Source organism: Ictalurus furcatus, chromosome 1 (genome assembly GCF_023375685.1).
Source record: "Ictalurus furcatus strain D&B chromosome 1, Billie_1.0, whole genome shotgun sequence".
Classification (NCBI taxonomy): Eukaryota; Metazoa; Chordata; class Actinopteri; order Siluriformes; family Ictaluridae; genus Ictalurus; species Ictalurus furcatus.
Genome location: NC_071255.1, coordinates 6241093 through 6255415, shown reverse-complemented (window position 1 = coordinate 6255415; position 14323 = coordinate 6241093). Strand labels below are relative to the sequence as shown.

At 39.6% G+C, this 14323-nt stretch overlaps 1 protein-coding gene across 1 annotated transcript in view; it reads left to right on the top strand.

Annotated features, from left to right (window-relative positions):
- Positions 1-14323, top strand: part of dnah5l (dynein, axonemal, heavy chain 5 like) — a 311233-nt gene that overhangs the window by 25306 nt on the left and 271604 nt on the right. The window contains exons 16-20 of the mRNA XM_053621829.1: positions 317-521; positions 651-746; positions 3258-3431; positions 3536-3625; positions 9078-9233. Of these exons, the coding sequence (XP_053477804.1) occupies positions 317-521; positions 651-746; positions 3258-3431; positions 3536-3625; positions 9078-9233 (721 nt within the window). The remainder of the gene's footprint in view (positions 1-316; positions 522-650; positions 747-3257; positions 3432-3535; positions 3626-9077; positions 9234-14323) is intronic.

The following is a 14323-nucleotide window of genomic DNA, read 5'->3' as shown; positions in this document are numbered from 1 at the left end:
TGTCCCTCTTTAATCATGTCCAATCAATTGTATTTGCCACACGTGGATTCCAGTAAAGTTCTACAGACAACTAAAGATAACCAGAGCTCAATTTGGAGTTCCTTATGGATTATTGTGTGCATATTAATGAATAAAATACATTTCATCCATTAATTAAATCTATGATACAATAAAGTCAGCAAAAACTGATAGGCTCTGAATACTTTCTAAAGCCACTGTCTGTCTGTATTACATATTCAGGGTCTGTTTCATTAAACATTGAAATACAGTAGTAAATGTATTGATTATAATTATCTACAATCATCTTTTTTGGCAGTGAGAATTATGTCTTTGGAAAGTTTGATACATTCTGTAAACACCTGCAGAATATTGCAGACTTGGCTACAACTCTAGAAACTCTGTCAGCTTTGCAGTTAATAAAGGTGGAAGGCATTGAGAAAATACATGTACGCTTCCAAACTATTGTAGCCAACATCCAAAAGTCCAAAACATACAATATGCTGGATCACCGAAAAGTTGAGGTATGCCACAGAAGTCATTTTAGATGTTTTGTACATATATATATATATATATATATATATATATGTGTGTGTGTTTCTATATTATTACATTGTTTGTGCATATCATGAAATGTGATATTTCTCTTTCAGTTTGATAGTGACTACACAGAGGTCAAAAGCCAAATACAGTGCTTGTATCAATGTCTTCATACACTGATGGATACCTTCTTTGAACAGTCACACCCTGTGAGGATTTTTAAACATCACCTGGTTATGATTATAAGCCTCCTATGTTTTATTCCACATTAATTTAATATTATTATTTAATTTAATATTAATATATTAATTTAAGAACTACAATGTATGACCAAAAAAAGTATGTGGAAAGCTGACCAATCATATGCATACAGTGGGGGAAATAATTATTGGACGTGTCAACACTTTTTTCAGTAAACATATTTCCAATGATGCTATTCACATTAAATTTTCACCAGACATCAGTATTAACTCAAGAAATCTGGAAATATAAAGAATTCACACCATTTAAAGTACATAAATAAAGTTATGTGTAATAAAGTGGAATGACACAGGAAAAAAGTATTGAACACTCTAACTGAAATTTATTTAATACTTAGTGGAAAAAGCATTTGTTTGTAATGACATCTTCAAGACACTTCCTGTATGAAGAAATTAATGGGCCGCAGTTTTCAGGTGTGATTTTGGCCCATTCTTCTAAACATATTGTCTTTAAATCTTGTTCAATTGGATTCAAGTCAGGTGATAGACTGGGCCATTCTAACACCTTGATTTATTTCTCTGAAATCAATTGAGAGTTTCCTTTGCTGTATGCTTTGGATCGCTGTCCTGCTGGAAGGTTCACCCACATCTCATCTTCATCATCCTGGTGGATGGCAGCAAATTCTTCTCAAGAATCTACCAGTAAAGGGCTCCATTCATCGTTCCTTCAATTATATGAAGTCTGCCAGTACCATGTGATGAAAAACAGCCCCACACCATGACGCCTCCACCTCCAAACTTCACTGTTGGTGTAGTGTTTTTAGGGTGATGTGCAGTGCCATTTCTTCTCCAAACATGGTGTGTAATATGACAGCCAAAAAGTTCAATTTTGCTCTCATTTGACCAGACTACAGTCTCCCAGTATTTCATAGGCTTGTCCAAATGAGTTGTAGCAAACTAAAAAATCTTCGACATGCCTTTTCTTTAGTAATGGAGTCTTGCGGGGTGAGCGTGAGCAGTGGAGTGCATTGCCTATTGTTTTCTCTGTGACGATGGCACCTGCTGCCTCCAAGTGTTTCTGGAGCTCTTTCTGAGTGGTCCTTGGCTCTTGGGCTACTCTTCTGACTATTTTTCTGACTCCCTGGTCAGAAATCTTGCGAGGAGCTCCTGTGCATGGCCGGTTGATGACGGAGTGATGTTGCTTTTGCTTGTGGACAATGGCCGCAATGGTGCTAACTGGAGGACTGTTTTGAATGCTGTTTTGAACCTTTTGAAATACATCTGTATCTGATTCCATCAATTTGTATTGCAACTATAAGGTTCCAAAAGTCTTGGGAGAGATCTTTGCTTTTACCCATCATAAGATGTTTCTTGTGTGACACCTTGGTAAAAAAAAAAGCCTTTTTATACACCATCCACGGATTACGGATTTCAGCTGATTCCTTACCTTGCCTTGGAGAACTGCTTTTTCTTAGTGTGTTCAATACTTTTTTCCTGTGTCATTCCACTTTATTATACAAAACTTTATTTATGGACTTTAATGTTGTGAATTCTTTATATTTCCAGATTTGTTGAGTTAATACTGATGTCTGGTGAAAATGTAATGTGAATAGCCTCATCATAAATATACTCAATTCAATTCAATTTTATTTGTATATTGCTTTTTACAATGGTCATTGTCTCAAAGAAGCTTTACAGAAATATTTAACACGGGATACAGATTTTAAATGTGTGAATTTATCCCAATTGAGCATATATAAAGATGTTTACTGAAAAAAATGTTGATGCATCCAATACTTATTTCCCCTCACTGTATGTGCTTGGTGAATATCCCATTCCAGATTTAGTCCCCCTTTACTGTTATAATAACCTCCAAACTTCCACTAGTGTTTTGAATGTGGCTGTGGGGATTTGCCCATACAGCCACATGAAAATTAGTGAGGCCAGGCACTAATTTTGGGCGATAAGGACTGGCATGTTGTTAGCTTTCCAATTCACCCCAAAGACGTTCAGTAGGGTTGAAGTCAGGGCTCTGTGCAGGCCACTTCAATTCTTCCAAACCAACCTTGGCACTCCTTGTTTTTATGGACCTCAATTTGTGCACAGGGGCATTATGATGAAACAGGTTTGGGCTAGGCTCCATAGTTCCATTGAAGGAAATCTTAATGCTACAGCATACAAAGACCTTCCAGACAATTAGCTGCATCAAACTTTGTGGTTTAGAATCAGCAAAAACACACCGCAAAAAGAGAGGGGTGCATACTTACTGGAGTCACTGTATATTGATCATTGGAATTCAAAATTAACATCTGATTTTAAGAATAAGTGTTATCTACAATAAGATTACAGTTGTGTGTAGACATTTAATAATGATGTATATAAAGTATAATTATTCAAATTAATGACTTTAAGGTAATTGTAATTAGACAGTGTAATTAGCAAAGCAGTTAAACATGAAAAATACTTTCACTAAAGTATTGAAAAGTACTTTGAGAACTTTCTGTTCTGTTTCTTTCACAGACAGAACAAGTGCTTCATTTGTTGTTAAAATTTGAGAATATTGTGGGTAAGCAGATGGACCTCAGTCAGAAGTATGCAGTTGTTTTGCAGCATTTTGCCAGTGACTTGGACCAAGTGCGAAAGGTCTACAAAAAACACAAAGACAACCCTCCCATATTGCGAAATATGCCACCTGTAAGTGCAACATATGTGTCTTTTGTTTTTGTTTTTCTGTATTTTATTTTTTTACAAAATGTGCAATTTTCATTGAAACTACTGTTTACTTTTGTCTTATGTAGGTAGCTGGGAGAATATTATGGTCACGTCATCTTTTCCGAAGACTTGAGTTGCCAATGGAAATGCTGAAAAAGAAAATGGATATTTTATGGGTAATTAAAACCACTATAAAATATATATATATATATATATATATATATATATATATATATATATATATATATATATATATATATATAATATAAAATTTCAACTGTGGCATTAATAATGTATACTGTGGCCCCCAAAAGTAATTGGACACTTAAGCCACACTTGCAAATACATAAAATTCAGCACATTAGAAAACATGTCATGGGCGTGTCAGTCCGATCTGAACCACTCGTCCACTGCTGGAGAGTCGGTGGTGTTAGAATTCCATTGGAACTGTCACGTAAAGGAGGTGCAGACAGAAGCAAATGCAGGTATGGCAGTTTAATGAGACAACAAGAAGTCCAAAGGATAAGGCAGAAGACAGTAATCACAAAGAGTGATAGTTGTAAACATAAGCAAAGTCAAAATACCAAATAACCCGACATGATATAAGGCTTGGTAATGACGGAGACAAGGCAACTGAGCGTATACTTCACAAAGACAAAGGGTTTGAACAATATCTTGTATGTGTGGTATGATTATGTGTGTAAATGGGAACAGGTGTCTCTGATTAGCACTCTGGAGAAGGTGAACGTGTGTGTGTGTGTGTGTGTGGGGGGGGTATGGGGGGGTTGCATGGCGGGGGGAGGGGGGGCTTAAGTGTAGTCCTATTCGGCCATGTTTGTAGTTGTTGGTGTATTCTGGGAAATGGAGTTGTTGGTTTACTGTGAGATGACAGGAACAAGAGAGGCTGGTAACTGAGGACGCACTGGAAGGGAGTGGACATTCTTGCTGTGGTTGCTGAGACTACAGTTGCGTTGGGACCGCAATTACCACATGCGGTTTTGCACTTAGATCTCCTCTGGTGAACAGTGGACTAGTTCAACAAACAGACTTCATGTTAAAACCACAATGAATTTTCTTTTATTTTCATACTATCCATTGTTAGGCAGATGAGGATGGGTTCCCTCCTGAGTCTGGTTCCTCTCAAGGTTTCTTCCTCATATCATCTTAGTTTTTCCTTGCCACCGTCACCACTTGCTTGCACAATAGGGATAAATTCACACACTTAAAATCTGTATCCTGTGTTTATATGTTTCTGTAAAGCTGCTTTGAGACAATGTCCATTGTTAACAGCGCTATACAAATAAAATTGAATTGAATTGAAATTGAACTGGGTAGCCGAGTGCCTCAATGAGTTCTGCACATATCCAGGAAGCAAACCCAATCCTCCTGAGTATCAGTCCAGACGGAGCATAGGAACCTGACGATTTCTTGGTTGGCTCACTCCACCTGAACATTGGCTTGTGTATCTTATCCAGAGGCTGATGGCTGATGGCTATTCTCAGCTTCTCCATGAAGCACTTCCAGACATGGACGTGAATTGTGCTCCCTGGTCACTCATGATGTCCTCTGATAACCCAAAGTATCTGAACACATGATTAAACAGGAGTTCAGCAGTTTTGAATGTTTTGTGCAGCTTGGATAGTGATGTCAGGAGGTGTGACTTCAAATCAGATTATGATCCCTAGGATAGCCTTCCTTGGGAGATTGGTCTCTCTGTTATGAAGTCCAGAGCAAGGCAGGATTGGCAGAGGTAGTAATTCACCTGCAGGTATGGTGCATGAGACCTTGGACTGGGTACAAACAGTGCATCATAAGATGCCCTGATGTATGTCAGTGAGTATGTTGGACCACCAGTACATGTTATGTGACTGTAGGTTTTATGAATGCCCGGGTGTCCAGTGACAGGTGAGGTGGAAGCCCAAGTGATGAGTTTAACCCACAAACTGGGTGGAACATAGACTTTTCCATGGGAGCAGGATTCAGGAAACTGAAAATGATTGGCCTGGGCTATTTCTCTGTCCAATTCCCCGGTTTGTGCTCTCACAAAATATGATTTGGGGAGAATGGCTTCATAATGGGTCTTTATAATGAATCTTTATTGGTCACATATACATTATAACACAGTGAAATTCTTTTCATCACATACCCCAACATACCAGGAAGTTTGTTCTTTGGGCAAAGCAGGGAACATGCATGAAAGAAAGTTGGTCTTGCCATTTTTAGAACTGGGCTGGAAGAAGATGTTGAAATTAAACCTGGTGAAGAATAGACCCTATCTAGCTTGGCAGAAGTTGAACCATTTGGATGTTGTTAGATATTACAGATTCTTAAGGTCTGTGAAGATGAGGAATGGATGCAGGGTGCCTTCAAGCCAGTGTCTTCTAAGGCTAATAGTGGTGAATAATTCTTGGTTAGCCACACTAGAATTACGTTTGGCTGGTGTGAGTTTTTTTGAGCAGCCCACTGGATGTTGCTTGGGTTTTTCCTCAAATCTTTGAGACATTATAACACCTACACCAGTTTCAAAGGCACCTACCTCCACTATGAAGGGTTTAGTTTGGTCAGGATGCTTAAGGATGGATGCTGTGTTGAATGCTTCTTTAATGTTTTGCAAAGCTTCTTCAGCCTCCAGATTTCACATTTGTTTTTTTGGCTCTTTCATTAATAGGGTTGTTAGTGGACTGGGGAAGGAGCTGAACCCATGTACAATGGTAGTGGTAGAAGCATCGGAAGAAGTTGGGGACACTGAGGAATTGACACTTTTACTGTGGTTGGTACTGGCCACTCCTTGACAACTGCTGCCTTTCTTTGGTCCTTGAAGATGCCTACTGGAGAAATTATGTAGCCCAGGAATGAAATCTGCGTGACTTGAAATTCACATTTGTTTCCTTTGACATAAGTGGTTTTGCATTAGTTGATGACGTACTTGTTTCACATGGCGGACATGAGTTTCTTAGGACGACAAATAAATCAAAATGTCATTGATTATATTTTCCCAGTATGTCTTTGAACATGTCATTTATTAGACACCAGAATGCAGTAGGGATGTCACGATACCAAAAATCTAGTAGTCGGTACCGATACCACCAAAAGTACATGATACTCAATACCAAAGTCGATACCACGGTGTGGTATAAAAATAAAATAAAATAAAGTAAATTAAAAACTCTCCTGGAGGACATCCTGCTCTGGCTTATACTGGCAAAGAAAGGGGGGGGGGTATTTTAGTTATCAAACACTGTCTGACAATGAGTGGAGGTGCATTCCTAAACGCGCACGCACTCGCACTCACACACACACAGAGACGCTCACACACACACAGACACACGTGCACACACACACACACACACACACATGCACACACACCTTATACTCTGAATGCAAGCATTAGTTTAAATTGACTGATATGGTGGCAGGCCAAAAAGATTTATTAAAAGCATGAACATTTGAATAATTATTAGTGACATTAGGCTAGATTTAGCTGACAGGACACGGGCTGAATGGTGATGCATGGTGGCCCATTAGGAGGTAGTTTATAACATTGCAGTGCATTAGCGTCGTTAACAAATAACTGGCCATCGCTAACATTACATGGAGCATAACGTTAGCTGGTTTCATGGCAACAATGCAGCTGCCTCAAACAAACATAATATAGGATTTGTCTTTCAGGTGCTTCGCCAAATTCCAGGTGTTTCCTCGCTTTGTTTGAAATGAACGATAGCATCGGTTGCACACTGGAAACCGATACTAGCTTTCCTCTCTTTTCCTCTCAACGAGTTGGGGCGGAGCTAAATTTGTTAAGCTAAGCTAATCTTCTGTAGTTTTTCCTGTGTGCTTGTAGGCGTTCTTCTTCTTCTTCACCACTTGTGGACCGACTAAAACACTGGTGCATATTTGCTGCCCCCATCAGGTCCGGAAGAATTGCAGCCACGGTACCTCCTTTAGAATCGGTTCCAACGAGGGTGCAGAAAAACAAGTACCGTCACGTTTTAAGAATGTTGGTACCGAAGTATTGGTTCTAGTGACATCCCTAGAATGCAGAAGGGGTGCAAGAGAGCCCATATGACAATACGCAGTACTCGTAGTGGTGATTAAGACCATTTTCCTGGTGTAAATCTGGTGTTGGTTGCTACCACAATAGAAGCATAGTCCTAATTTTGTCCGTTTTTCAAGAGCAAGGGCTGTAAGATTGGCGGACCTGCATACTTTTCTACTGGCCTCTCATCAGGCTAGACTATTTGTCATTTTAGGAAGCAGTCACTTACAAAGCAGGTTGTTGAGACAAATGGAGAGATCAGTGAGGGTGTCCAGGGGCTTTTGGTTGATTGCAACATGCAAGCTCAGTGAGTACAGAGTTTAAGCCTTGGCGATAAGCTACCTAAAATGCAGGTTCATTCCAGCTTTTGCTGGCAGCGAATGTTCTCAACTCAAGGGCGTTCAGCAGCACTACGATTTCCTGGGTTACTGATAGGAGTTGTTCTCTGATCTCCTTCCTTTCTGGTTCATGATTAAATATGGTGCAAACCAGTTCAATGAATCGATCATAAGAAATATTATCTCCACCTTGGGACCATACCACAATAAGATGTTCATTAATATTGACTCTATTGAAATATATAGAAAATAATAAACACCAATTAACTTTTAACTATGAGCCTAATTCTAAATAGTAACAGACAAAGAACAGTTGCATATCTGTTTGTGTATGATGGGGATGGGGTGGGGCGTGTTTGTGTGTGTGTGTGCACAAGGACAAGAGAGTTGCAAACGTGCTGAGCTTTAAAAATAGAAAGTTTAATGATAGAAAGTAAACTTGCATGACAAGAAACACAACAACATGTTCAATGCTACTGGGTAGCACTGATTGATTTTACACCTTTGGGAGAGGTGAGCATTTCTCTCATTACTATCTCAGATAAGAGGAAAGTAGGAAAGATAGTCTCTTTTATGCAGCCAGACTGCATGTGGTGATCAGCCTAAGGGAGAGAGCTTCACTCTTTTATGCTGTGAGGTTGATCCAGCAGAGAGAATGGACAAAGGCTAGTGATGTCCTTTCTCTGGGGTGATGTATTCTCTTCTTATGTACTTCCAGTTACTGTATTAGTACTTTAATAATAGTGCTTTAATTGTGGATGCATGGTACCTAAACAGAGTAATCTCATGTTGTATTTCATCACTATGGGCTCACTGTGTGTGCAAAAAAGTGTGTCTAATTTTGAGGAGTATATCTAATATTTAAAAAAAAAAAAAACTATTTTTTTGGGAAATGTTTTGCTTGGAAGGTATGCTTGTGGTATCTTTCTTTAAAATAAATGCACTTGGCTTGTTATTGTTTTCTAATGTAGTGAGATTCATACAGTACTTTTGTAAGTGCAACTCAAGTGTCCAACTACGTTTTTGGGTCCACTGTATCATTAATCATATATACATATTTTATATGTATATATACATATACATATATTATTTTCCTTCCCTGTTATTTTCCATAACTGTTATGCATTTTTGTTTCAGAAAAACACTGAGCAAACATTTATTCACCAATTATGTGCAATAGTGCTTTGGACTGGAATACTTCATAAAAAATAAAAAAAAAGAATAACACTAAATTACTTGTATTTCCTGTGGTAGACCTCTGAGGGTAAGAAGATTATACATATCTATAACAAACTGGCAGCAGTTCTATTGGAGTATGAGTTGCTGTATCAAAGAGCCTGGGTCAGTGCAGTGGAATGTGGACAACAAGGCCTCAACGCCTCACTTCTCATCAGGCACCCACAAACTAAGGTTTTTACTGAAGCCTATATTTTTACTATTTTTATTTTAATTGAAGAATTTAAGCAATAGAGTGAGATGATGGTGCAGGTAGTTTTGCTGTCTCACATCTACAGGGTCCCCGGTTCAGTCTTGAGACTGGGATACTGTCTGTGTGTTCTTTGCATGTTCTTCCTGTGTCCAGATACCTGTCTCCAAAAAAAAAAAAAAAAATCATAGAACTGGAAACGTTAGCTCGCTTATGATCAAACATGGCTTATTTTACATGGTTCGTACGGATGCTTCATAATGAAATTCCAGGACTCTCAAGGACTTTTCAAGCACAATATTTTTGTTTTCAAGGACTATACAAGAGATGTCATTCAAACATATTCTTTATTTCTTCTTTTTAAAATCATTTTATATATATATAATATATATATTCAGTATCTCACAAAAGTGAGTACACCCCTCACATTTTTTTAAATATTTGATAATATCTTTTCATGTGACAACACTGAGGAAATGACACTTTGCTACAATGTAAAGTAGTGACTGTACAGCTTGTATAACAGTGTAAATTTGCTGGACATTTTCACTTAGGTGTGTACTCACTTTTGTTGTGAGCGGTTTAGACATTAATGGCTGTGTGTTGAGTTATTTTGAGGGCACAGCAAATTTACACTGTCACACAAGCTGTACACTCACTACTTTACATTGTAGCAAAGTGTCATTTCTTCAGTGTTGTCACATGAAAAGATATAATCAAATATTTACAAAAATGTGAGGGGTGTACTCACTTTTGTGAGATACTGTGTGTGTGTGTGTGTGTGTGTGTATATATATATATATATATATATATATATATATATATATATATATATATATATATATATACACACACACACACACACACACATATATATATATATATATATATATATATATATATATATATATATATATATATATATATATATAAATACACACACACACACACACACACACAGTGAGGAAAATAAGTATTGAACATGTCAACTTTTTTTAGCAAATATATTTCCAATGAGGTTATTCACATGAAATTTTCACCAGACTTTGGTATTAACTCACTAAATCCACACATATAGAGAAATCCAAACATTAAAGTCCATAAATGAAGTTATGTGTAATAAAGCAGAATGACACAGGAAAAAAATATTGAACACTTTTTGAAGACAATAACATGTTTGTGTCAATGTAAGAGGAAGGAACGTTCTCTACTAATCTCCATGTCATGACCGCAAGTAGCATTATTCACTGGTGGACATGAACAGAGCTATTACAAAGTAGGAAATTAATAATTTCCCTCATGTCCCTCTTTTATCATTCCAAAATATAATAACTAAAATTAACAGAGAAATTATTATGCTGTGAGTTCATCAGCACTTCAGAATCCTTTTACGGTTCAACTGAGCACGTCATAACACAGTAACAATAGAAAAGCTAAGGCTGTTTTTGCGGATATAAAGTATCCTGTGGTCAAGCAAGTTCATTTAGGATGAAATGAGAGTTGTCATGGTCAAAGGAATATTTACAATAGGCGTGAAATGGATGTTAATGGGTCGTCATCAATGTCGCTGGGAGGATCTGACACCCAACCAAGTTTAGGATACAGGTCAGGTTGGTCTTTGTAAGGGTCATACTCACAGTCAATAGGGGTTTTAACCAACAACAATGTTTGGTCGATAGACTGTGCTTTCACTGTACAAGAAAGACTGCGGCGGATTCCTACGAGTTTGCGTCAAATCTACAGCAGTAGCCAGTCAAGGAGCTCTGAGGCTGTTCGTGTGAGGTATTCCCGTTGTCAAATTCCCGTTGTCTAAGTAGACTGCTTTCCCCCAACACGTTGCCAGGTAATATGCTTTGACGAAATTTAGTCAGTTTAACCACCAAACGGGGCTGTCATTAACAGTCTCCGCTAAGACCACGTGCCCTGGTTTCCGTCTCAACACCCTCGTTACCTACTCATAACCCGTGTCAACTGTCCTTCTGTCCCTCCACCGGTGTGGCAGAGGAAGTCCTGTCAACTGTCTGTTTACGTCGGTGATGTAGCATGCTCCTAGATACCACTTAATACCGTCTGTCGTGGAGTGCAGTGCGTGTGTGTCTGTGCAGTCTGTCATGTGCATATGAGTGCGTGTAGTTGTTGCTTGTGAACGTTGGTCCTCCTAGAGGCCTCTTGATAGAGAATCACTTTCTAGTCCTGTTGAAGTCCCGTCTTCTCCAGCTCAGTGCTCGGCTCTGGCACTCTCCTACAGTGGCTGGCGTGCACCAATGTGGCTTTATGGCTGACCTTTACCACAGAGCGAGTGACAAAGGAACTAGAATGGCCCAGATCACCGTGGCTTGTTCCATCTGGTTCTGCGGAAATCCTTCATCACTATCCACTCTCCGGGCTACAAATCATGCAGCAGGACCGTGGCTGGAGCTGGAAATGCCACTTTTACCTGCTTGTGGATAGAGTGCAGAGCAGAGGACAGGTTTGCACAGTAATTTAACATGGCATCATCACATGTTGCAGCGTCGGGAAGAGGAGCTGTCACAGGTCCAACCCCTGTGTTTGGTGGTTTACCAAACAGTATCCCAAAGGGGCTAAGCCCATCCTAAGCCTGTTTCAGAACAGCATTTGCTCAATCTGTTTTTTTTGCATTTGCTCGATCTGTTTGTCCCATTTTCTCTCTCTCTAGCTTCCCACCACTAGCTGGATGATATGCACAGTGCTGCTTTAAGTCAATACCCAAATATTCACCCACCTGCTTAAGGGCATGGCTCACAAAAGGTGTGCCATTATCACTGGAGATTTTTTGTGGGAGTTCTCCATCTAGGAATTACTTCTCTAAGCAGCGCCTTTGCTACCGCATATGAGTCCTGTTTGGACATAGGGACGCGGCCTTCTCTACCTTCAAACCTCAACCCACGTTATGAGTTGTACAAACAGCGTAAACAAAAAAAATCTTTTTAGAGAAACCAATGCTTTGTTATCACAGCTATCATTCCCCCTTTTGACGCATGGTCCCTACCTTGCATCAACTTTGAAGACAAGGACAGCCCTGGGGGCACCGCCAAACTCCGTCAACAACACTGCAGCCTGCTTTGCGCCGCATACCCTTTTCCTCCGCCGTAGCTCGTGCTTGGAGGTTTGAAAGCTGTGAAGAAGGAGTGATTATTTTCTCAGAGGATAGTGCATTAGGGTGCCATTGCCCGCTTTTGTTTCACTGCATGGTCCGCTCGCACATTACCTAGGGAGACAGGATCTGATTTGCTAGTGTGTGCATCACATTTGCATACTGCAGTTGTTTTGGGGAGTAGGATTGCGTCCAGAAGCTCAGAGACTAGTTTGTGGTGGGCTATTTGTGTTCCTGAACTCTTCAGAAAGTTCCTGTGTTTCCAAATTGTCCCAAAATCATGCACTACCCCAAAGGCATATCTACTGTCTGTGTATAGTTACCGACTGTGACTCAGCATGTCTTCATGATTCTCTGACGGTGTACAGTTCAGCTGCTTGTGCTGAAAGGTTTGAGGGGAGACATCCTGACAGGACCGTCTCATGTGTGGTCACTACTGCATAGCCCACTCGATTTTTAACCTGTCTCTGGGTCACATGACGCTGACCCGTCCACAAAAAGGATCAGATCTGGTTTTTCCAATAGAACATCCTATAGGTCGACTCTAGGAGAGCAGCGTTCGTTAGTCAGTATGACACAGTCAAGCTGTTCCCTGTCTCCCTCTGTTGGATAGTAGCAGGGTTAAAGATAGTACATCGCTTTATAGTGACATTTGGCATATCTAGCAGAACTGTGTTATAGCACAACCACCGCTGGGTGGACAGATGTGAGGTTTTCTGTTCAAGTAGGAGTAACGACACCATGTGGAACCAAGAGGGTCAGTTCTGTGTAACCTATCAGGTCTTGTCGAGGCGAACAATCTTTTCAGCCTAACAAAAAACTTCAGAAAAAGAGGGTTAGTAGATGTCAAAAAGTAAATAAACTTTATTGAAACAATAAAGTGAGAAAGAAAAGTCTAAATTATACATACACAAACATGTCTTTATATACTTTTCTGAAGCATTAAAACTATCCCTAGGCGGGGCATTCACCTGTTCTTTCTAGAAACAAACCAGTCTCCATTGCCTTAATTAATTATTCATATCCATATGATACTTTATATATGTGGCGCATATGTTGTCAGTTGTATTTTCTTTAAAAGTTTTACCAGTCCAGGGTTTTTTACTTTGTCACATAATTCACTCTATAGTCTCAGCCTGGTACCCTGCTTCCTGGAAGTCTTATCTTTTCTTTTGACCCTGCCAGGCCCTGCCACCTCCACCATAGGGGCTGTTATTACCTCATGTACAGATCCCTGTGCGTTTGGGGAGGTTTAAGTATGTGCTTCAGACAGTTGTTTTGTCCCCCTGAATTTGAGTCCTGATCTTTTGCCCAGTGGTGGGGAGTCCTGCGTTGCATTTTCTGAGTAATCAGGTAGAGCTTCCAGTGCAGTGAGGGCTGGATAGAAATGTGGACCTGATTATGGTGCTGAGGGACTTGCTTCTTCTGCTGGTTGTGTTCCCCATGGATTGGCGGAGTCCAGGTCTTTCTGTAACTTAGCACACTGAGAAACAGATGAGGGCCCTGCCTGACATCTTTTCTCTCTTTTATGTACCTCACGCTGACATTCACCAAATGCCTTCCAGTCTGCTAAAAACTGTGCTTCTTTTTACTTTTGGGAATATGTCTCTCCTTTGCTTCCAAATTGAGTTTTAACTGTTCTAACTGCTTAAGACTAAAACTCCCTTTTTTGGGAGTGCACATTCTTTTACCCATACATCATATTACTTCAAGCACCCCTCTCCATAACTTACACGCATAAACGTGATATTGGGACCAACATATGAACAACCTGTTCACACCATATCGGGCACCACAGGCCGCTACTTGCTTTACCCATTATTCAACTTTCACAATGACCTTCAAAATAACTTCATCAGTTCAATATACTGTTGTAATTAAATGAGTACGTGCTCTCATGCACACGTTCTCTTTTATATTCAAAATGTTCAATTCCCCAAAATGATTGACAGAATGATG